This window comes from Lipophrys pholis (genome assembly GCF_963383615.2).
Source record: "Lipophrys pholis genome assembly, chromosome: 8".
In the NCBI taxonomy this organism is placed as follows: domain Eukaryota; kingdom Metazoa; phylum Chordata; class Actinopteri; order Blenniiformes; family Blenniidae; genus Lipophrys; species Lipophrys pholis.
Window position 1 is genome coordinate 22,171,412 of NC_137630.1, and position 23,242 is coordinate 22,194,653.

The 23,242-nt window shown below is 41.9% G+C and overlaps 2 protein-coding genes across 2 annotated transcripts; both read right to left on the minus strand.

Moving 5' to 3' along the window:
• Positions 1–5,121: 5,121 nt before the first annotated feature.
• LOC308113721 (ubiquitin-conjugating enzyme E2 variant 1-like) lies at positions 5,122–11,497 on the minus strand. The gene is made up of 4 exons (XM_080470166.1): positions 11,437–11,497; positions 8,581–8,729; positions 7,758–7,883; positions 5,122–6,079 (listed from the first exon to the last, which is right to left on the minus strand). Exons 1-4 carry the CDS (start codon positions 11,456–11,458, stop codon positions 5,933–5,935), a joined length of 444 nt encoding a protein of 147 aa, XP_080326292.1. The 5' UTR covers positions 11,459–11,497; the 3' UTR covers positions 5,122–5,932.
• A 2,596-nt stretch (positions 11,498–14,093) lies between these two features.
• On the minus strand, positions 14,094–22,644 carry peds1 (plasmanylethanolamine desaturase 1). The gene is made up of 6 exons (XM_080470165.1): positions 22,445–22,644; positions 21,487–21,606; positions 21,307–21,398; positions 21,078–21,222; positions 20,765–20,977; positions 14,094–18,425 (listed from the first exon to the last, which is right to left on the minus strand). The coding sequence occupies exons 1-6, from the start codon at positions 22,578–22,580 to the stop codon at positions 18,304–18,306; spliced, it is 828 nt and encodes a 275-aa protein (XP_080326291.1). The 5' UTR covers positions 22,581–22,644; the 3' UTR covers positions 14,094–18,303.
• Positions 22,645–23,242: the final 598 nt, after the last annotated feature.

Below are 23,242 nucleotides of genomic sequence, written 5' to 3' on the forward strand. Positions count from 1 at the left end.
GCTGGATAGGTCAAAGTCCACTGGATAACAGGGGGCAGTGTCTAAAAGCACTAACCTTTCTACACTGCAGCCTGCTGCTACGTAGGCCATATCACTCGTGAAGCACTTGAAGTGGGGGTTTTGACATTTTGACTCACAATAAAAACATACAGTTTTTACCAATGATTGGTCTAGATGTGGCGGAGTAGCCGCCCTTTAACTCTCTCTTCGTTGGTGGTCAGGCTGGTCCCAGCCTCTTGCCACGCTCCTTTTCAGCCAGTCAGGTCCAGCCAGCACCCTGTAGAGAGAACTGCTACCTTCCTACACTGAATTCCTCTTATCAGACTCCAAGCTAATCTCATGTGGAGGTGTCGGACATCCTGACCCATTACAGCCACGTCGTATTATCTTCTCTGAAAACAACAACTTCTTCTGTAATGATGGCATTGCGTTGGTGAGCTCGCGTCTCTGCTTTAGTAGCAGGCTGTTTGTTCTCCACTCTGTGACCTTAGTTAGCCTCAGCAGCTTCTTCCACAACATGTATTAACTCATCGCGGGCTGCGCTTAATTGGGGCTAGTGCTGATATTACGCAGCGTTACAGCACATGAAGCATACATGTGTTGGATATAAATCAATATGAATCAATTCCCTACCCAAAGCCACAACGACAAACACACAGTGCTGTGTGATGGGGATTGAGGTTATGAAATGTGCTAATTCTTCTGGAGTCTAGGAATTAAACCTGCCTCATAGCTGAACAAACAAAAAATAAAACCTGAGCTTTAAAATATTTATTAAGTCTTTCAGAGGCACCATTGTGTTTAATGACCTCGGAAAAATAATCACTTATAAATTAGCTTAATTATCAGAGAAATGTTTACTTTTACCTCGGTATCTCAGTGACTCTGATGTTCTGGGAACGTTCATGAGTAAATCATTCACACACAACATAAATTGCTGATCCAGCTTGTGAAGAAAAACAAGCTTAAACCTGGGAGTGTACCAGCATGAAGCACCCAACAGAGGATTACTTCTGAGAACATTCAGAAATCCACATGGGATCACAACATGGTTAGTAAATCTTTTTGTGGCTTCTTGTCTTTGTGCACTCACTTCTCCATAAAGTTTAACCAAGTTAATTTTATTCTAATCAGTGATAGAATATGATTGTGCGTCTTTTCAGTGCAATACTGGCCCCTGGTGGGGATAGAATATTACTACAGTTTCATAGTGTCTCCAGACAGTCACAGCTTATATGACCAGTCCTGGTATATTGTTCATACGTCATCACTGTTGCATAATACATACAAGCATGTTGCAAATGTTCACAAACTACAGTGTGAAGTTCTAGAGAACATGTGTATTCAGATATAGATTCACTGAGAATATTAGTGTTTATTATTAACTTCATGTTCAAGCTCACAGCTGAGGACTCCAGCTTCCGTGCCCCTTTACCCTGAGCAGGGTCATGGGGGGGCTGGAGTTGTATATTAGATTTGTTTAATGATGATTATTACACCTGGAAGTATTCTCTCTGTCTCGCAGTGAACATCAAGAGCTGCTAATAATGACCCACCTTAAAGAGATCCAGCCGTCTCTGCACTCAGTCACTGTAGTTTTTATTCTTCTGGTCAAACAGTCGCCTGTCCTCCTTTCTCACAGCTCAGTCGCGTTCACAGTTCTGCTTTCAACTTTTTCAAAATACACATTTACTGTGTTATTTTTAGCTCCATTTGCACTCTTTCACCAAACAGCCTCAACTAGTTTTCTTGCTCCAGGACGTTTTACATGGTTCAGTCAACCTCAAACTAAGAACAAAAAGACTCTAACCCTAACCCTAACCCTAACCCTAACCCAAATTGACCATTTTACAATGTCAACATCTTCATATATATTTTTGTTATGCAAACAATCACAAGTAATTTCTTTTCCAGATCATTTTGCACCTTTAGTATATTTTTTCCTCTAACAATTTCTTTGTTTGTTTTGTTTCATCCTACTTCAGAAGTTAGGAAATATTAAACCACATATCTTAATAAAGGACATTTGAACTGATATTGTTTGGAAGCAATCATCGTGTAATTGCAGCACTGGATTTGCTATCTTGTTGGATTTGTTTGGACATATCGATGAATTATTTTGGATGTGTAATCTTGCTCACATGATTTGTAAATCTTTCTGTGGCTTCTTATCTCTGTGATTCCTCCATAAAGTTGATCTAATTTCACTTTATTCTAATCAGGAATAAAATATGATCGTCTTTCTTTTAGGTAGAATACTGGCCTCTGCTGGTGATAAACTCCTTACTACCTTTTTATAATGTCTCCATTGCAAATCTGCATTTATTGTCCATTTATCAGATTGACAACACATTTTGTTATACATGTTCACAGCTTTTATGACCTGCAATGTTGTTGTTCATGCTTTTTCCTCAGTTACATAAAACATACATAATCCAAGCAGGTTGCAAATGATGTGCTTGAGAACATGTTTAGTCAGGGAGTAAGTAAGAGAGAGAGAGAGAGAGAGAGAGAGAGAGAATTTGTTGTCAATTATGTATGTTGTCACCTCCTGAGTTACTGTGACCCAATGTGGTTTTCAACGGTCCCCCCCCCCCCCCCCCCCCCCCCCCCCCACACACACACACACACACACACAGTTTTACCACTGATTGGTTACAGCAGATGAGCAGTCGAATTAAAGATGATAATTATGTGTGAAAGTATTTTCTCTGTGTCCCACTGAACCAGAAACAAATTCATCTTTCTAAAGAGATTCAGATGTCTCTGCACTCAGTTACTGTAGTTTTTATTCTTCTGGTCAAACAAGCAGCTGTTTGTCCTCCTTCCTCTTCTGAGACATGCTCCCAGTTCCGCTTTCAACTTTTTTTTCTTTTTCCTGCAGCTGCATTTGGTCATTAAACAGCCACAATTACACTTTTTCAGCTTCTTTGTTGTTGTTTACAATATCACTCGTTTAACCTCAAATATAGAACCAGAAAAGGACATAATTTGTGCATAGCAACAGAAAAGCACACTGGCTGTAAAATGAAAACAAACCATGGAGATTTTTGTACATCATAAAATTTTAAAAAGTAATGCATGATGATGACATCTGTGCACAAACTTTACCAGTTTATCACATCAAAATCCTTGTGCATGATTTTTAAACCCGCAGTGACTTACTGAACTTCAGCAACTTTAGCGAAGCTCATCAGAGCTTTCTGCTGTTGCTTGTTTAAGCAGTCTTTTAATGATCGATTAAGTGTGTGGGAGGAAAGCAGAATATAAACACGTGGACAGGTAGAACATGCAAACTCCACAACTGAAAATCTGACACAGATTTGAACCCAGACCTTCTCACTATGATGCAAGAGCCTTAACCACTGTGCAAGCATGTGTAGGCGTGAGAGACGTTGTACTGGATAAAACCAAGAAACATAGAAGCTCCCTGTAAGTACATTAACATGGCATCATTTTTATTGGCGAAATGATCAGCACTCATTTTGAATAAAAAATGGCTTAATAGTTCATTTCTTGAATCCTTTTCATGAAGCTTTTAAGAGAGTATAGAATGACAAGCACTCTGTAAAAGTGTTTTAGATTGTCTCCATCAAAGGTAGTGCCAAATAAATCCACTGTTTCTACACTCTCCTACTCCATGATGCACTGAGTTGTATAAAACATTAAGGAGAGGCAGGAGGATATTTTACTTTGACACAAATCATCTGGAGTTTCAACCGACTTCTAACTTCACTTATCTGTTGCATGAGATTTTTGTTCACGGGCAACGTGTTCACTAGGGGAACGGGTTGTAAACTAACATTATTGCACATAAGAGATGATAAAATCTCAATTTTTATTAGATTCCTAATGGACTCGTAGTTGTGATAATGTTGCTGGGGGGGTGCTTAAAGTGACATTAGGCATTTTTCAGTAACCCAGCATGTAGCGGCAGAGGACACTGGGGAGAAACTCACTAACTGGGAAAGTAAAAGCAGACTCCTTGATCTGTGGCTCTAATAAGCCAAACCATAATGTTTTATCTGATTTTTATTGCACGAAGAGTCATGAGACAAGACGCTGGAAAACAAAACCTGAGCTGGTGCACATGATTACTGATCTGTAGCGATGCTGACTCGTGGTTATTTTCGTCTGGTTTCCTTCCGTCTTATTGGGAGTGAAAAGAGTGAGACGTCTTCTGCTCTCTGACGCAACTCGTTTCAAATACTCACATCGCTGTAAACAAGTAGGAAGTGTGTAGTTATGTTATTTAAGGTATAGAATTGTACTCATATTTATGTATAAGCCACACAATGTGACCTTCCATCGCAGTCTTAAGTTGCTCCTGAGTGCGTCTTCAATTTAAACATTAGAATCTTTCGATCTAAAATTGAATTGCCAATCAGTATATTTTTCTAACAGGACATTCTATATAATCACATTTATTAAAAATAGTGAGGGGCGGTTAGAATTGTGACAAAAGTCTACAATTGATAAAGCAGTTAAAATGTAAATATTACTTTCAATAGTTTTGAATAGCTTATATTTTTAAACATGTTAACTTACAGTTGACTCCCAAGTTAGCCAATGTAATAGTAACATGACCCATTTCATTTTATTCTGATAGTGAGGCCTGCACAGTGGTGAGCACCCGCCTCACACCAAAAATAACACTGGTTTCAGTCTCAGTTGCATCTTTCTTTGCAGTTTTTTCTCTCTGTAGGTGTGACGTTTGCTCTGGCTGCTCCATGCATTCAAGGTGCATTCTTGATTCTCTTGCCCATACTAACCTGCAATCGCCTCTACTGCCCCACAATCCAGAGTTGGATAAAACGGTACAGGAGATGGATGGAGTTGTGTGAACTCTTGAGTGTCAAATGGATTATTTTTTACATGTGTATGATTTTGTTCAGTTAAGTAACTCATATTAAGCCCAACTATAAATAACATGTAGCTGCATATAACTGCATTAATTGTATCTCCCTGGTACATCAAGCATTAATATGGCTTCTTCTGTAGCGGCAACTTATTGAAAAACCATTTAGGCAACTTGTGTCCCCAAAGTCATTATGTAGAAATGCTGCATAGGAACCTCCACCATGTGCAACCTACCAGAGGTAATGATAAACACAAAGACATGTGCTTCAACTACATGTATAAAAAAGGTGTACGAGACACGAAAAGGTGAAATTCTTCATCACAAGACAGCTTTACGTGTTAGATAAACTGCTCTGACCCGACACAACCCAGAGGAAACAGATTTCACTTCAACATTCACACAGGGTTTAACCGGCCTGCAGCAGATATAGAAACTGTGCTACTTTGCACTTTCTCACCAAGACTAAAATGTGTGAACAGCCATGCACATACTACCAAACTCATTACCAATTTAGTGCAAGCTGATAAAACACGTACTTATTCTTTGTGTTCATGTGATGGATATCAAACTCAGAGAAAACACACATTCAGCGAGCAAAGTCAATTTCTTTCTCCACAAAGAAGCAACACACAGACGTACACTCAATAAGATTATTTATGTTATTGTACAATCTGCATTTTTTAACAAATAATAATAAAAAAAGATTAGTAAGATGTACAGTATTCGAATGATTGGCATGGACTCACAACAGGAGTGTCCACCCAGAGCTCCAGTGATGGGAAGAAGAACAGGGCCTGGAATGACTTTTATGATCGCTCAGTAATTCTGCACGTGTGTTTACATATTCATATGTGTGTGTGTGTGTGTGAGTGCGTGCGTGCGTGCGTGTGTGTATGTTGTTTTGAGCCGTGTTCCGTGTGTGTGCTCAGCCATGGTGTCGGCAGCAGGTGGAATGTCTCATGGCGCTAGGTGGAGATGAAGGGATGAAATAAAAACAGAGAGAGAGAGAGAGAGGGATAGGGAGAGTCAGGGAATGAGGAGAAAAAGATGGAGGCATAAAGTAGCAGGGGCTCAGTTGGTGTAGATCTGGCCCTCTGGAGGCTGAGGAAGCTTCATGTTCTCCTTGCACGTCATGAGCCGTCGCAGCTCCAGCAGCACCATCCGGATGCTGTAGGAGTTCTGCCACTTAGATAGCGCAGTCACTGCATGCATGTCAACCTGCAGAGCAGAGCCGGAGGTTAACAAACACTCGCTTCTAGGAGACGGCTTGTGTGCAGACATCAGCAACTAACTGGCCTTTAACTGCATTATAAAACAGCAAAAGGTGGGAGGAAGAACTTCTCAGACATTCAACTATGACCTGAAAAGACTCTTAATAACAGCAACCACTTTACAGTACAGTTAAGACGGACCTTTAAGAATGTGAGCAGGGGAAAAAAACAAGTTGTGGAAATTTTGCGTCTTTTGATACATCTGATAAGTGTCTCAATTTACATCGGAAGACCTTCCCAGGTGAAGATGGATGGATTTCCCTTATCCTTCGTACTGCAACTGAACGCCTTACTAATCTTGTCGTGAAGTAATAATGGCGGTCCTGTTAATTTGTGATTGTGCCTCCAGAGATTAGCACGAGTGTCACCAGGCGGGGCACAAGCTAAACATGGTAAAGCAGGGATAATTATCCTTGGGGCCAGATTAGGTGAGAGGGCAGGTGGCTGGGGTTCACATCTAATGATTCCAAATTAACAACAAGTGATTACTTCTCTCTTTCATCGATTTAAATTTTCACAGCACATAGATCCACTTCAGATTGTTAGAGATTCGTTGTATAAAAGCCTCATTCGACCATTTAAAAATGGTGCAGCATGTCCAATGTTATGATTGGTCCTGCTGAGGTGGAACTTCAGTCTGCAAAATATTACATATTCACACGAATGCCTGAATGAATCTTTTTGGGGCAAAAACTACCAACAACTGTTTGATCTGCATTTTCGCACAGGATCTTAATTATTGAGCCGCATAAAAAACTTTGAATGAGAAGAGAAAAAAAATCAGTTACAGAATGTATATGTTAAAAAAACACAATGTAGACTCAACTGCTCTTGAGAGTCCCCCAAAACAGCCGAATAAAAATGCAAATACAAATATCATATATTGTCCTGCTCCGTGAATCGCAGTGGAAACATTCACTGTCTGTCAAAGGGGTTGAGGCCTGCACATATGGCACAGGAACCTGCTTAACCAGACTGACAAGATTACAGATACTCTCCACAATTCTTCATTGTGTACACTATAAAAGAACCATCGAACCACAGATTCACAGTGTGAATGTATGTGTGTGCGACAGCATCACGCTTGTTTAAAAGAAGCTCCTCAACAGCATTTCATTGATGTGCATTAAAGCAAGATTTTAAGTGCCAAACAACAAGGAAAAATGTTCCTCTCCAAAGTGTGATTATTGTCAAGGAGGCGTTCAAGGACAGCTCAGAGTGTCGGTCAGCTGGGTATTAGATAAACTCATAACCCAGTTGTGAATGATTGGACTCACCACCTAAAAATAAGCTTGAATGAAGAGATATTGTGCAATTACCACATCGTGAGCAGCCCCTCTTGCTTTACCGTTATGTTTTACCCACACCAGAAAAGGCCCCTGTCCTGGCCACCATCATTTCAGCCACATCCATTTTTCTGAATCTTGATTCTGTAGAGCTCCTCCCACCCGAGTTTTATATGACACCATGTTAATTAACTTCAATTCTCACAATATATTTTTTAGCACCAAATGTTTTTACCTCTCCCGATGGAAAATGTCAAGATGTCATCTACTTTAAGAGTCTAAACTATGGAGGCATCCAAACACAGGTAGTCAAGATAAAGCTGCAACTGGATTACATACCACACCGTTGGAGGTGTGCACGCCATTCAAGTTTATCTTCGTCACAAATCTGACAAACGGAGGTGACTCTGGGTATCCTGGCCCACATTCCACCTTCAGATTGTACATCCTGTTTTCATAGCTGGTCTGTGGATGAAGAAAAGTAGTGAGAGGTGATAAGGCAGCCTGCAGTGTGTTCATGACGTCCAAACCGTGGGGGAAGACACCCCACAAACAGTGCGGGTAACAAGAATAGTGTGGCTGCAATCAAAATGTGTTGGTTATAACTTCAAAACGAGAGACAATCACGACACATCTATTCTGATCGGCAGCAACATCCACAGCCCTCTGAAAAAGGCTTGTCAGGTCTAATTATAAACTTTGCAAAATGATCATTGAGCTGCATTTGATCTGACTGAGCTTCTTCAAGATGGTCGCACAAGCCAAATATGGTGACGCTGCACTGAAAGCGTTGGTTTTTAAATAGATTAGGTCTGTGATGGACCCGCACAAACGTCACATTTCAATTATTTATGCTTTTAATTTGTTCAAAGTTCAGTAAGCTAATCATGTTATATATTTTATCCCTACGTCAGTGTTTCATACACATTATTACCTGGGATGCAGCATTACTCCCAACACCTATCCTGATGTCTTAGCTTTGATCTTCAGTTTAACTTGCTAAAACTTTCACTCACAGTATTGTTAAACTAGTGTGAAAGTCTTGTTCCAGTGACAGAACACCGTGCACACGTCAAACCTGAGACCTCTCAGGTTACATAAGAGTCTGGTAATCTTCTGGCGGCACAGCTCTCGCTGAAGTGTTAGAAATGACACCACTAACCCTGGGAGGGCCGAGGATCACCCCTCTCCATCGTGTTAAGGTCATGTCCTCGTCGTCCTCCAGACCCCAGCTCACTGTGCCATCTCCAACACCTTTCTGACCTTCTTCCAGCTCTTCCAGGAGCCGGAAATTGCGGGGAACTGTGACGCCTGTTTGTGGACAAACGACACAAGAGAGAGGATATCACGCTGGCCTCATGTCAAGCTCAGGATTCAGTTCAGGTTTCTTGTTTTTACTGCGGTCGCGCTTCGTCCATCTGTGACGTTCTCCATCCTTACATAAGCCACGGGTCACCTGGCAGATTTGGTTTGATTCCTTCTTTCGAGAGGTTCATCCGAGCACTGGTGGCTTTGTAACAAGCAGACTCCTTGATGAGCAGGTCTGTGGCCAAATCAACTCTAGTACTGTTCAACTCAAGCAGCAAAACTGCACAAACCCAACAGTTTTATGAAATGAACTCAGTAGACGATGTGACAAGTGCAAGAAGTGTTTTCTGCTTACATCAGATTTGTGTGCGTGTGAGTGAGGAAGTCCTGCTGATGTGATGACTGTTTATACATTTAATAAGGGACTGTGAGCTCTTTGCTTATAAACGATTTCCACCACAATAATCCCACGAGTGCTTTTAGCCCACTGAACATCATCATTTGCAAAGTTATGGAAGTTCAGTTGCATAATACCAATCGTAAAAAAAGCATCCAGTGTGCCTTTTGTTTGCAGGCTTTGGTTTGATGTTTAAAAGCTGAGGATGGTCATGTGTTGGATACTGTGGACTACTCTGCTATAATACTAAATAACACCATAAAACATGGCTGAGGAGTCTTGATTTTCTTCAGCTGACCTTTTTTTTAACTAGCCACTGTATGTTTTATAGTCCGTCGGTGTGCAGCTGTGTAAAAAGTCTGCTGGTCCCTGGACTTGTGTGCTTAGTGAAGCATAAAGTGCAGATTAGAATCTCATGAAGCAGCAACCTGCTAGTCCCCGGTCTGACGTGGTTATCATGAATCAAACATGGAGACCTGCAACCCCTTTGCCGTGCAACACCCAAATCAGGCGTACTTTAAGTATGGGTTGGGATGGTTCAGGCATCTGATCTGAATTTGTAACAAGCAAGTCCAACCAGAGAAAAGCCCCGAGGTACACTCCAGGATGTTGCTGGAAGAATTTTATCTGTTTGGTGGCAACACCTTACAACACCGCTGTGTCTCCTCTCTGGAGGAAGTGGAGGAAAAAGAGTGTATGATAGTATACTCATGACTTAGTGGGTAGGGAAATGAGTGGATGAAAAATATTTAGTGAATTTTTATGGGTATGTATCAGGTGTTTCAGACAGAACCTGCATGAAAGGTCTTTCCAAATTTGAGGATTAAGGTGATATATAAGGAATTGTAAATATTTTGAATCATGTCTGTCTTCCTAAGTTTGTGCGACAGAAATTTGCCGTCGTCACACACAACAAATTATCAACTCCTGCTGAAAGAGGCTCTGTTATTGAAAGGGAAACGCCTGAAAAAAAACCCTGAGAAAATCCCAGCTGGGACAACAATCTAAAGTACTTCAGGCCAAAAAATAAATAAATATGAATATGCACAAATTAAAAGTATGGATCTATAGTTGTACACAAGAAGGGACCTGAAATCCGATAGAAACCATCCAAACATTTGTTTTTGATTTTCTGAAAGGGAGCCACCGCACCCTCAGACTGAGACGTTTAGGAGCCCCAGACAGTGACGACATAAATGTTTTATATGCTGTAGAAATGTTTCATTCTGTTGTCAACATAACAAAAACAAATCAGAATCAGAAATGTCCTTGAACTGGCTAGTTTGTGCATTGATTACATTATGGGGCCTCCCCCTTTTTTCGGTTTCTGACTGATTCTGATTCTCTTGCTCCAGTTATAGCATATGTTATTGTCTGTACTCCATCCTTAAATCAAAGATGAGCTCTATAAACGAGGTTAACCAAACAAAAAGAGATGTGATTGTTCAATGGAAAGACCATGAGGCATCACAGAACCGTCTGTCGGACAGACACGACCGTCTGCTGGGCTCTCCTGTCCTGTCCTGTCCATGTGACTCATCCAGACTGGCAGCAGACAGGAGAAGAAGCGACGCCTTTCAGCTGAGCGTCTCTCGTGAGCCTCAAGATGAAACCAGGTGCTTATCGTGTCCTCTGACTGAGCATCTGGCCTCGGCGGTGCTGCATCATGTGGCCTCTGCAGTGAGATACGACGAGAGCTACACCGCAAGCCGAGCCACCCAAACAAACCCAGCCCCGGTGCCAGCTGGAGCAGCGGCTCGTTTTTATGGATTAAATGCGAGTCGCAAGTCAGGAAACAAAAACGTCCCCGTTATCGTTGACAGCGGCAGCCGGGCAGAATGCGGATGAAGCAGCAGATTATATTTAAATAAACGCCACAGACCTCCTCTCAATCACGCCGGTTTCCAGTCATTTATCTGATGTGGCACAAAAAAAAAAAAAAATGCTAACACGGTCGGTTTTTAGCAACGTTGTGGTTCAACCGCGTCAGCGCCACGTATCTGCTCCGATTATATGGTTTAATAACGAGTCGCATCGCGTTATATGCAAACAGATGCGTGGTTATTGAATCACCAGTCCTGCAGCATCTCGTCTCCTTTCATCCAACTTCCCTTACGTTAGCTTAGCTAATAGCATCGCTTCCTATTCATTCTCTCCGGGCTTCGCTTTAGCTTCTGTCATCACGCACAGCTCAGCGCGTCAAACGATAATGAGCCCCGGCTCGAAACCTAACCTCGCCACTGTGGATATTCACCGAGACGATTGTTCCTCAACGGCTTCTCGTGGTGATAAATAAATGCCTCAGTCATTTACCTGATCCGGCGGGGCCCGCCATCTTGTCGCTGCTCAGCGGGTGCGCGCACGTAACTTTCTGCCACTGGTAGTCGGACGTGCGTGCGCGAGGAAGGAACTCGAAGCTTTCACCTGTCAAGTTGGAGATGATTAATAGACATAGCGTTTTTTTGATATGAAACCATAAACTTTAAGACATTTCACATTCTGACATCTGATTGAATTAAGACAAATAGAGTTTTTGTACAATAAAACATCCTATAAACCAAAACACGAGCCGCTTCTTTGGGCACACTTGCACAATCCTTGTCTCACAAGAGAAAGTCAGGGTTCGAATAACGGCCTGTGTGGAATTTGCATGTTCTCCTCGTGTGTGCTTGGATTTCCTCACGCCAGTCCAAATAACATGCACGTGAAGTAGGTTGGTCTCCTACATTGCCCCGAGGTGTGTGAGTGTGTGCGATTGTCTGTTCATCTTCATCAATAAGTCAAACATATTGTAACAATACATTATTAGTAACACATTTCTTGGAGGTGTTGTGCACTTTGCTTATCATACTCTTTCATTGAAGCTGCAGAACTCTCTCAATCGTGGTTGTTAAATATTTTTTTACTATTTTACTACATTATTGACTTTATTACATTCAACATTATTACTGGTAGTTATGTTATTGGCCATTATAACATTATTACATATTGGTTGCTACAAGTGCACTCATATTGAGAGATATCTCTAAAATCTTCTCATGAAGAAGCATCTAAAAAAAATGGAAAAGCTGTAATTGATTTCATTGTGGTGTAGTGGTTAGCAATGTTGTAGTGAATTTGAGTCTGGGTTGAGCCAGGGAGCCATTCTGTGCAATTTGTAGGTTCTTCCTGTGCTTGCGTCGGTTTTCACTGGTTACTCCAGTTTCCTCCCACAGTCCAGAAACCTGCGGTTCAGGTTCGTCTCTAAATTGCCTTAACGTGTGAACATGTGAGTCTGTGTTGGCCCATGTGACGAGCAGCTGGTCCAAGGCGTACCTTGCTTTCACTAATACATCATTTTGTTAAAGCCCTATGTATCTTATATTTGTTAAAACGTATACCAACGCATGTAGAGCATTTCTTGATAAGATTTTTACAATAACGGCTGAATTTAAATCTCTTGGTCAGGTTCAGTATGCAACTACTGAGATGTCCTGCTCCTTCTGTTCTTAAACCAGGCCGGACGCTTCTGACCTGGCCTCTAATTCAGAGGTGGCTTGATAGGAAATGCTGACCTCTATTACACTTCCTTGACACATCTATGTGTTCTGACTCCTAAACCGCTCCTGGTGAAGTTCCTTGAAGTTCTTGGACTGGCCTTGAGCTGATGTGTGCACCTTTTCATACCACAGATTGTCTTTAAGATCAACCGTTCATGAATCAGCTTTGATTCAACTGTCTGTCGGTTGAACGGTTGAAGCAGTGAAAACGGGAAATATAAGTGAAGTTTGTCACGAGTGTGTTCTGGACTACTGTTAAGTCAGCATGCTTCACTGTGAATGCTGATGTGTGTAGACTGATCTTAACTGTGGAATCTTATCTGAAATTTGTAAGCGATATATAACCCCCCAGAGGATCTGGATTAAAACTGTATAATAACAAAATATTCTAATAGGAGATTTCTAAAACAATGAAAATATCTCTTCTTACCAAAGAACCATGATGAACATGTTTCCACCATCGCTCTGTGGTGATTCTGTGCAACACTTATTTTGAATCTCAATCCCATTATCCTGTATCTATTAACATCACTCCTGTCTTGGTTTTGATTATCAGTTGTCTCTGTCTTTATTGAGTCATTATGTATTTATTTCATTTTATGTGAGAATTTGTGATATTAATTCTCATGTTTTTTGTAAATTTGAATTTCATCGTGGTCATTTTATGCCTAAACATCATGAGTTCTGCACTCAGTGACATATCTTGCATCTCTTCATTTCACTTTGGTTCTTTTACTTACTTTTGGAATCACTTCACATCTCTGGCATTATCTTGTGTTGTAGTTTGGTCACCTAGCAACTTTCCTACTGGATAGCATATTTGTCTTTTGTTGGTTATTATAGATTCTTTTCCTCACTTTGTTATAACATAGTGGTCTAAATTTGGTTGTTTTGCAATGATTTTTTATTTTTTTTCAAATGTCTGTGTCACATTTTATGTTTCATCTGGCTTTTTCTAGATAATATAACTGGGATTATATGGAGGTCTTTCTTTAGGCTCCTGGGTTCGTGCCTGGTAAGAATAAATGGTCTTATGTTCCGTGCTTATAATTAGAAATGAACGTGCTGTATGTGGATACTTGATTCAATGGTGTGAGCAGTGTATGGTGAGGAGTGAATGTATATCAGCTGTTACAAACTGTAAAAATGAACCAGAGCTGAGCTCGAAGCAGAAGCCCGTTCAAATAAGTATGAGGTGTTTCTGTACAGCGGCTCTGCAGAACAACTGGTACCAATAACTTGAAGGACGACCCTGTCAGTCTATTTTTATGACGAACATCTGTGCCTTTCTTGCTGTGTCAAGTCAAGACGTCAGGCGGTGGCTGCAGGCGCCTCAGAGATCGAATCAAGGGAGGCAAAGAGCAAGACCAACGTAGCAAGCGCAGAGAATCTGAAGCTTTTTAGCAAAACACAAGACACAAACACAAAGAGAGCAGTTTATTAGTTTAATTATAAATACAGTTTAATTTACACATTGTAAGCCTCCCAAGAGGAAGGCAACAAAAAGGCATCAAGGCATTATTCTGATATCTAAAACTCCGTCACCACTGGCTTTACGTAGCCAACAACAAACATCCATGAGGGTCTTACCTCAGATAAAAGTAAGAGTCAAATGAAGGGCAATTTAAAGTCAGTCAATAAATAGCTTCTTTTTTTCCGCCAACATTGTTGGCAAGATTTACAGTAAATCAATCAGGGAGAGGATAAGGCAATTCAATAATCTGTCCAAGGATCATTACATGAGTGATTTCCGACACAGCATGTCAAACATACCAACAACAGACTGCCCCACCCCCCCTTAATAACATTTTTATTTACTTTCTTCAAAAATATTCTTTCTCCAATGGGAAAATATTCTAATCTAACCGCACAAGGTCACAAAATTCCCTTCTAATGAAAGGGAATTGTCTCGAAGCAGAAAAACCAAACACGGGCTCAATCACAAAATCCACCTTAAGAACAAGAGGCAACGTTAACTCACTGCACTAATTTATGGCTAAAATAGAACCGAAAACGCACTTTAAACTCATTCGACTACTCTTGGCCAAATAAAATCTGGTGGAAATGAGCAATTGGAACAACTTTCATTTATATGTATATATATTTAAATAACTTCACGAAAAGGAGTGTTTCTTTTTTCCCCTATCACAAATTTACTACTTTAATCAGTCTAACCACATCCTGAGATCATCTGGAGTATAAGAATAAAAACTACTGCTTATGCGTCAAATCTAAGCTCACTCGCCTCTATAGCGATAACAGCTAGTCTGTAAAATTATTTGCTCTCATTGAGTAAATGCTAAATTATCAGTCTGTAATGAGAGTATGGTGCATTTCCATCCATTATCTTTAGCTGTTTTTATCTTTTTCTGCTGATTTACAAAAGCGCAATACATCCTTATAGTTTCTTTACCTTTATAAGATCACAAGAAGCAATTTAACGAAGCGCCAAAACATCCAACATCCGACACACCAGAACTTCTGTTTCGAAAGATGTGTGTCAAAGTTCCAAAGTGTCGGCTGACTGCAGTCTGACAGTACATGACTGTTTTGTCCAATACTGAAGAAAAAGACCTGCAGAAGCATCACTTGACTCAGGTCTCACACAACGCCGTCCGTTTACCGCCATATATCACACTGCCAAGTGCAGACAAAACCGCTTCTCGCAATATTCTACAAGCACTATGCAATCTGCAGTGTTCTCCTGCTGTTGACCTATGGTGAATAATGTTATATAATCAAGTATGAAGGATTCAAAGACTGGAATATTACACAACATCTATCAGAACTTTGGTTGCAAAATCAACTATCAGTATCTTTAAAATGATCTACTTGGACTAGAACACCAGAAGCTTCACAAGTAAGCCTCGAATCTGGTTGAACCCGACTGAACAGCAGGGTCAGCTTCCCCTTCTCAACCTGAAAACCTTGGCGAGGATTTCCTTGGAATGAAGGGAACATTTTGGTGTTTTGAAACTGGGACCAATTTGGTCAAAGTTTGGGGTCATCAAGCAGTACTTTAAAATTCACCTGGAGCTAAGACGGTCCTTGTTCAGTGTCTGCTTCACTCAAACTCGAAGGGAAGCTGGTGACCCAGTGTGTTGCTTGCACAAGCCCAACATGCTCTATGCATGCACGCATTCTTACGTCTGCGCAAGTGACATCTTCAACGAGTAAAATATTTTGTCATGCAGTCTGTTAGGTAACTAAAATATTTTGGGCTCCAGTTTTCCAACCCTACTTTTGTAAACTACGAGAAAAAGAAAGGCATTTTAATCTAATCACGCGAGTTAAGACGTAAAGTTAAGGGCCTCTTATTACACTGCATAGTTGTTTGCTGTACAATACATTTACAAATTATTGACAACAGCATTAAACAAAAACAAAAACAAAACAGATCTCAGAACCAGTTGATCTCATCTACAGGAGTGAAGAAAGTCCTGGATCATCAGCCTTCAAGCGAAGCCCTTGAAACGTCAAAAAGTCTGCCTGTCACAGTTACCGAGAAGGTACGGCGCAATCAACATTACTCATCAGAATGTTACGTTCCAACTCTGACAGCTCCTTCTTAGAGCAATACAAAACAAATAGCAATATGTGAGGAGTGAAAACGGTGTTACACACAGATGACACATCGCTCTGGAGCGTCTGTGTCTGATTAAGTCGAGGCGCAGACCCCCAGGATGACAGCATCAAGCGTAGCAACACCTGAAAGTGCTGCAGAGGAGACAAAGGAAACACGACGACTGCATCTGTGGCGAGTAAGGCAGCTCGACAAAAAAACTGCACGTGCCCTTTTTCTGCAAAACTGCGAGTTTCCAGGAGAAAAAAAAAAAAGAAAAAAAAAAAGAGTAAAAATGAGATTAACTGGGCACATGATGGTGTGGAAAAGAAAATAAAGGCTCGCTGCGGTCCGACTAACCTAGCAGATAAATACAGACTTAGCAGCCACTTTATTAGGTACACGGTCTAATGTGAAGCGATGCCATAAATTCTGCTTTTACAAAAGCAATGATGCAGTTTTTGCTCGAGATCGCCAGAGGTTTCACTTTCTCAGGTTTGCAGTAGCTAGTTTGGGGGAACATTCTCTGTGGGCTTTGCATGTCCAGATAAAAACAATGCATTAGAAGTTCATTTGTGATGCTAAAGGACAGATGATGGCTGGACAGATTGCGGTATCGTTTAGCTTGCCTATATCATGTAGAGATGGGTAATAATAGAGTGACCACAATAGCTTAATTCTGCCCATGTATTAATGAATCTAAACCTCTCAAGTGATCTCAAGCTAAATGAATCGTTATCACGTCAATAAAAGCAGATCTTATGGGAAACCTGTTGTACTAAATCGAATAAAGATGGAAAAAATACCCAATAAACTGGCTGACTGGCGAGTGTAAATTTCACCAGACTATCTAAAGGTTTCGCATCGACGCCGACTACAGTTACACACATTTCAAACGATTCACAGCAAAAATGTTTTGTGTGAAACTGTGTACGTTTGTGTTTGCACCCACATCAGTGAAGGAGCAGTTCTAGTGGCCAAATCACTACGGAAAATAAATTCACAGGAGGGAGATTGTATTAGTTTTGCATTTTAAAATGAAGTCAAAATGTTGACTTTTTACACATAAAATTTTAACTGTTATCATGTTTCTTCTTTTCAAAATGCAAAATAAAAAAGAATATTCTTCCTGTTTCTATTTCCCCTAACATGACCCTTACACAGGGTCCTGTGGATCTGACATCAACAAGAGCACTTTGGTTTGTTTCCTTTTTTTTTTTTAGCATCCTGGTGGTAGCATTAGCTCTTCCTCTGTGACTGGAGTCACCGTCTCCAAGTGACAAATCACATATTAAAACAATGAAATATGGCTACAATTTATCTTTTATATTGACTGAAGACAAGAATTATTTAACACATCGTATATCGCCTTTTGTCAAAGACCTCATCAAAAATGTACAGAACTGAACCCAAATGTGCAAGTAGACGAGAAATGTAACAGTTATCAGTTTTGTTCTCGAGCCATCGAAAAAACATCCTAAGTCCCCCTCAGCACTCGTACTCACCATGGCCTAGATCCAATTTTATCTCTTGCACATCAAGTAGACCCCTGGTAAAGTGAAGATGCAAAGACCGAGCCACAGAAAATAAAGCAGTGCTAAATATAACATGATTTAGCAAGTGACCAAATAAACAACAGCTGTGGCTTCCGAAGAGGAACGAGAAGAAAGTGTTCATTCTTTCAAGTTTTCTTTTCTTGTGTTTGAATTTTCTGACGCTGGACGAATCATTTAATCTCCTCGAGAAGCGATTTCAGTTGTACACGACGCCGCCGGCTCAACAAAAAGCCTTCAAAAAGTGATGCGCTATGTTAGATATACAAAGACTTACGGATATATTGCAAGTTGAAAGGATTATCTCCGTGAGTGAATAATGAGGAATAAACTTCCACCAACAAAGCCCTCCATTTAAAAAAAAAAAGAAAATGAAAAAAAAAAAATGTGCAAGACTTAAAGCTATGGCATCAGAAAATGTTAGTTTTTCTCCCTATGGATTACAGTTTAAGTGAGGCAAAAAAGGGGAGGAGAAGCCTGGACAGAGCCAGCATCTTCTGAGGTAGGGTGCAGTTAGTCTGCGCGGTTACTTCACTTTGTGAGCCCATTTCAGGTCGTCCGCTCGGGGCTTCTCGCCCGTCACTCCCTGGATGATGTCCTCCAGGTTCCTCCAGAAGCCAAACTTCTCCAGAGGGTAGTTCAGCCAACCTGAAGTGGGAAAATTAAAAATCAGACCAACGTCTCATCTGCTCAGCTCTCCTCCCAAACACACTCTGCTTTGACTAGTCTTTAGTTTTTCTCTACACCTTTGAACACAAAAGTGAGAGGGGAAGCTCGTCGCTCCACGGCTTAATATAAACCATACAAGACTGACAACAATGCTGATTCGGCACAGCAACACATTCCCACCCATGGTCCTATTTAAAAGTAGCCTCCACAGTTGTCCAGTTTGGTCCCATTAAAGGAGACATATCATGCTTTTAAATCCTTCCTTTTTACATATAAATCATACAGTTGTGGTCTATACAACGCGAAACTGCAATGCTTGGGTCTGAATTCCTCATTATTAGAGCTCCACAGGCCCCTTTTCTACCCCTTTTCTGATGCGCTTCTGAGAGCAACTCGTTTTGGGGCGGTCTCTTCAAATGCAAATGAGACACTTCATACCCCTCCTCCTCTCCAGGTTGCAGAGGTGACACTCGGTTCAACGTCACCCTGTTCGGCCATCTTTGTAGTTTGATAGAACAGATACAATTATCTAGCGGCGCAGAAACTTTATATTCACACATTATTTACAAAATGTCAACAACGGAAGATTTGTCCATCCAGCCATACATGTTGGAGCCAGAGTCGGACCCGGCGGAGCGAGATGAAAATGACGATGATGCACCTACAGAACAACGTCTTCATATGGATGTAACGCAATGGTGTGTTTCTATATTTACACTAACTTCTCCATCCATGCCCACTACTACAACACTGCATGTATTACAACGACTATTTAACACAGAAGTTACATTATAATCTAAAACGAGCACACAGCGCTAACATATGAAGACGGTGCAACTGCTAATGCTAACAAAACAATGACAGGGACGTCTTATCATCACACTTTTTAGCGTTATATACAGCTTACCGAAGTGCTTTGTTCGTCGTCTCCATAGATAGAAGGAACTGACCGCTCAATCAGACGAAGTCTTTCGGCAAATCCTTCTTTATACTGGCGGAGGTTGTTGAAGCAGTCATCCTTAAAGTGATTCGCGCACACAAAAATGACCTTACCCACAGATGTGGGTACATTTCTGTGAAAAATAAAACTCAACCAGGCACTTCGAAAAGGTTCTGATGCTGGGAGACGGTGTAACGAAGCTTGTGGGTTACTACATCCAACAACCGAACATTTCGACTTATCCTCTCGTAACTTCGGTTGGACTACAAAATCGCAGCGAGAAACAAAAATGGCGGATTGCTCGAAATGTCGATGTCCTAATTTGGCAGTTCCGCTGAGAATACTGTGACGTCATTGTTCAAAAAACGTAATAGAGAATAGAAAAATCGAAACCGATCGCAAAATATGACCAAAACAGAATATAAAGATATCAACGGAGCACCTGAAGAGACTACTTTGAACTTTTCTGTACTTCTAAACACTCTAAATATACAACAAAATGCATTTAAGGGCTAAAAAAGTGGATTTAGCATGATATGTCCCCTTTAAGACAAACTCCAGTGTGATTTCGGGGTGTGTTCCATCCATTTCGGGGACTGGGATTCAAACCTCGGTGTGCATCAAACCAGTGGAACAAAACTGTTTTCCAAAAGCTGATCTTCATCTGATGGTCAACTAACAAATATACTCTGAAAGTATTACAGACCAATCAAACAACACCAGACTTTAAAGGCCTCTAAACTGACCAAACACAGGATGGGAATGGGAAAAAATGTTTGAACCAGAAAAGCATTAAAACTACCACAATGCATTGTATTGCAAGTTATCAAAGTAACGCTGCAGAAAATAAGACACAGCAGCTTTCCAGCAACGACATGATCATGCAATCCTGGTACAGTGAGGAGGCCATGCTTTCGAGATGTAACATCTTCAATAGTTGTAATGCGAGTTATAATTAAGTAATTAGGTTTTAATGTGAGCCTCGCATTCAAGTGTGCGAGAGCGAGGAAACGTGAAAAACAAGCAGGACACCAGGAGGAGGATTCAACACCTCAGGTTTACATCTTTGAGTAGCTCAAGCGACTGTTAACCTGACTGGAGAGTGGATTTTCTTTTCTCCTCAATCTCTGCTCTGGACCAGAGAGCTACACTGCGAGTTTGAACACAGCCTCAGAGAAACGCTGGAAAAACACAAACAGCTGGAAGAAATGTCGTCCAGTTTTTTGTGTTATACTATTCCTTTAGATGTTTACACAAGTGCAAGTAGGTCTGTTGATATTCTGACTTGACAATGTGTATTCAGACTTGAGTGCAAGCCACTCGTGTAACACCCCCCCCCCCCCCCCCCCCCAAGCCACCCGAGTAAACACAGATGTACCTGTAGTGATGCAGAAGTACGTCTCATGAGGGGAGACGTGATGGATGCGGTGGTGCTTGCGAGGGAGGATGATGTGGCAGTCCTGCAGCAACACGACCCAGCGAGGCAGGCCGAAGTACGTGTGCGACCACTTGTGAATCTGGTTGGTGAGGGTCACAAAGATGGCCAGTGCAAACAAGTAGCAGTACCAGGGGTAGATATGGTAAATCTCCGCTGTGGATAGGAAGAAGCGAGAAAGACTGTTATTTGGTTTTGAAAGGTACAAAATGCATCAGATTACATGGTCGAGTCAGCGTGTTGATAGTAAACTCACCAGGGGAGAGGGTGAGGAAGTTGAAGGCCATGTTGGCGAGAGGAGCGATGGTCAGCATGCAGTTGTCACCGTTGGTCTCGATGAAATCATGACGGGTGATGGCTGTGGGGTCGATGTGGTGCTCTCTGAACGGACGTATAAAGGCCTGCAGAACAGACAAGCAGGATTGAATTCTCTCTTCCACTATTCTGAGGTCAAACGGTGGAGTCAACCTCAGTGGAATCCACACCTTCCCAAAGATGGGTAGATCCACGGATCCCCACGTGTCCGCTCCCCAGTGCACGAGCCCTGATGCAAAGTCTGCAGTGAGTATTCCTGCCACTGAAAGAAGAAACAGCTGGAGTTGAGAAAATTGCAAATTGCAAACACAGACAACACAACATTAGGGAATTGTGTCATTTCTGCTTACCAATGCCCAGCAGGATGGACCATGCATGTCCCAAATGGAAATTGGCAAGGAGGTGAATGAAATTGAAGGCCATGAGAGAGAAGCAGAGGATGACACTGATCCATTCTTGACATCTTTTGCCTGAAAAGCAAAAAGAAAACAAGAAAAAAAACGAGCAAATTCATTAAGATGGATCAGAAAATGGTGCTTCTGATAAGACTATCAGTTGCAACATGCTGCAAGTCCTGACCTGACAACTCCAGTCAGCATAATTATCTCTCAGATGTCTTTTACAACAAGGAAAGCCCAGCGTGGCCACATTACTCTGCTCTTTGTTTGGTACGTGACCTGGAATACCTGCCAACATCTTTACAACTCCAGGAAGTCAATATCTAATGTGAGATTCGGCTCAAATCTGACCACCACACAGACACGGCACCACGTATTTGTGGAGTGGCCGTCAACTTCAGTCCCCAGTGTGCATTCAAACCTCCATAGCATGGAGGGAGGACTAGTGCACTAGTTTAGTTTCCGTGGCCACGCATTGCGCTCACAGGTCCAGTCTCCGGGCTGACTTAGCAGCGACGGCTGTTATGAAAGGTCACAACGGCTCCGTGGTCAAATGAGGCTTGTGAGCCTAAAGCAGAGGCTGTGGATTCTTCTAACCTCTGCCCGATGCTCGAAATGTCAAAGCTGTACAGCAAGTCGAACACAAATTCAGCCGATCTCACATGATTCCTATTGTGTAACAGCAGCATTGTCTCTCAAACAAACCCCACAACTGCCGCTCGTTGTTCGCTGTCATTTCCATACGAGCTCTTGAAGAAAATGTTCGCGTAGTAGTTTTATTTGGGGGTTTTCACCTCTCGGTTTGTTTCTTGGTAACTAAATAACGCCTGTCGTTATGTCACGCCACTCATGGACACTTGAACCGGGAGATCGAGCCAGTAAGACGGAGCCGCTGAGAGGATCGACTCACCTGGCGAGTACAAATTGGCCAGTTCACGGGCACCGGCGTGCTGCGGACCCCATCTCGCTGTGCCCCGACCCGGTCCCTGGGGCTGAGGGCTCTGCGTTTCCACCTCGCACCCGTCCTTGTTAACCATACTCGCCATTTCTCCGCTGTGGGCCCGGCCCCTTCAATCTGTCTCTCTCTCCGTACTCACAGGAACCAACGGAATCATCAACTTCTCAGCCCACAGACGGCGGAGCGTTTTCAGCCAATCGGATGCGAGTCGCTGAGCTCACTGGCCAATCACAGCACAGGTGATTGTTCCACAGGCGCACGGGGCACCAATGGAAAAGCCGAGTTTCTGGCGGGGGGGTGGGGGTGGGGGGGTGGAGGAGGGATGACTGCTTTTTCCCGACCCCACCCGTGCTGCCTGGTGCCCGGTCAGCCCTCTGCTGGAGGAACACTTCACGAGCCGAATAGAGGTGTTACAGCTAAATCCATCACCCCTGTCGATTAGTGGCACCAAAGAGTTCAGTGTCGACGACACTGAACTCTTTACAACAACTCCGCGTTGTGGTAACTTCTCCGCTGTAAAAGTTGAAGCATTTACAACATTCAACTCGAGAAATCCAGAGGAAATTTTGTGTGCCTGCCTCTCCTTTGATCGCCTCCATGAGGTGCCTCTCCTGCCCACGTTGTATTGGACATTTCTTTGCAGTTTATTATATTATTACAATTTATTATTTATTTGGAAACGGTTAGCCGAATTATGAACAAAAGTCCCAGCAACATATTCCAGAACGTTCTGCACGCTTTGATGTGTTC

Coding starts and splice junctions, on each gene's coding strand:
- LOC308113721 (XM_080470166.1), bottom strand. CDS start 11,458: ATGGCGGGCCCCGCCGGATCAG. Junction 8,730..11,436: donor GGCGGGCCCCGCCGGATCAG/GTAAATGACTGA, acceptor GTCCACAAACAG/GCGTCACAGTTCCCCGCAAT. Junction 7,884..8,580: donor TGATCCTCGGCCCTCCCAGG/GTTAGTGGTGTC, acceptor CTTCATCCACAG/ACCAGCTATGAAAACAGGAT.
- peds1 (XM_080470165.1), bottom strand. CDS start 22,580: ATGGCGAGTATGGTTAACAAGGACGGGTGCGAGGTGGAAACGCAGAGC. Junction 20,978..21,077: donor CTTCCTCACCCTCTCCCCTG/GTGAGTTTACTA, acceptor TCCTATCCACAG/CGGAGATTTACCATATCTAC. Junction 18,426..20,764: donor GTACTTCTGCATCACTACAG/GTACATCTGTGT, acceptor TTCCCACTTCAG/GTTGGCTGAACTACCCTCTG.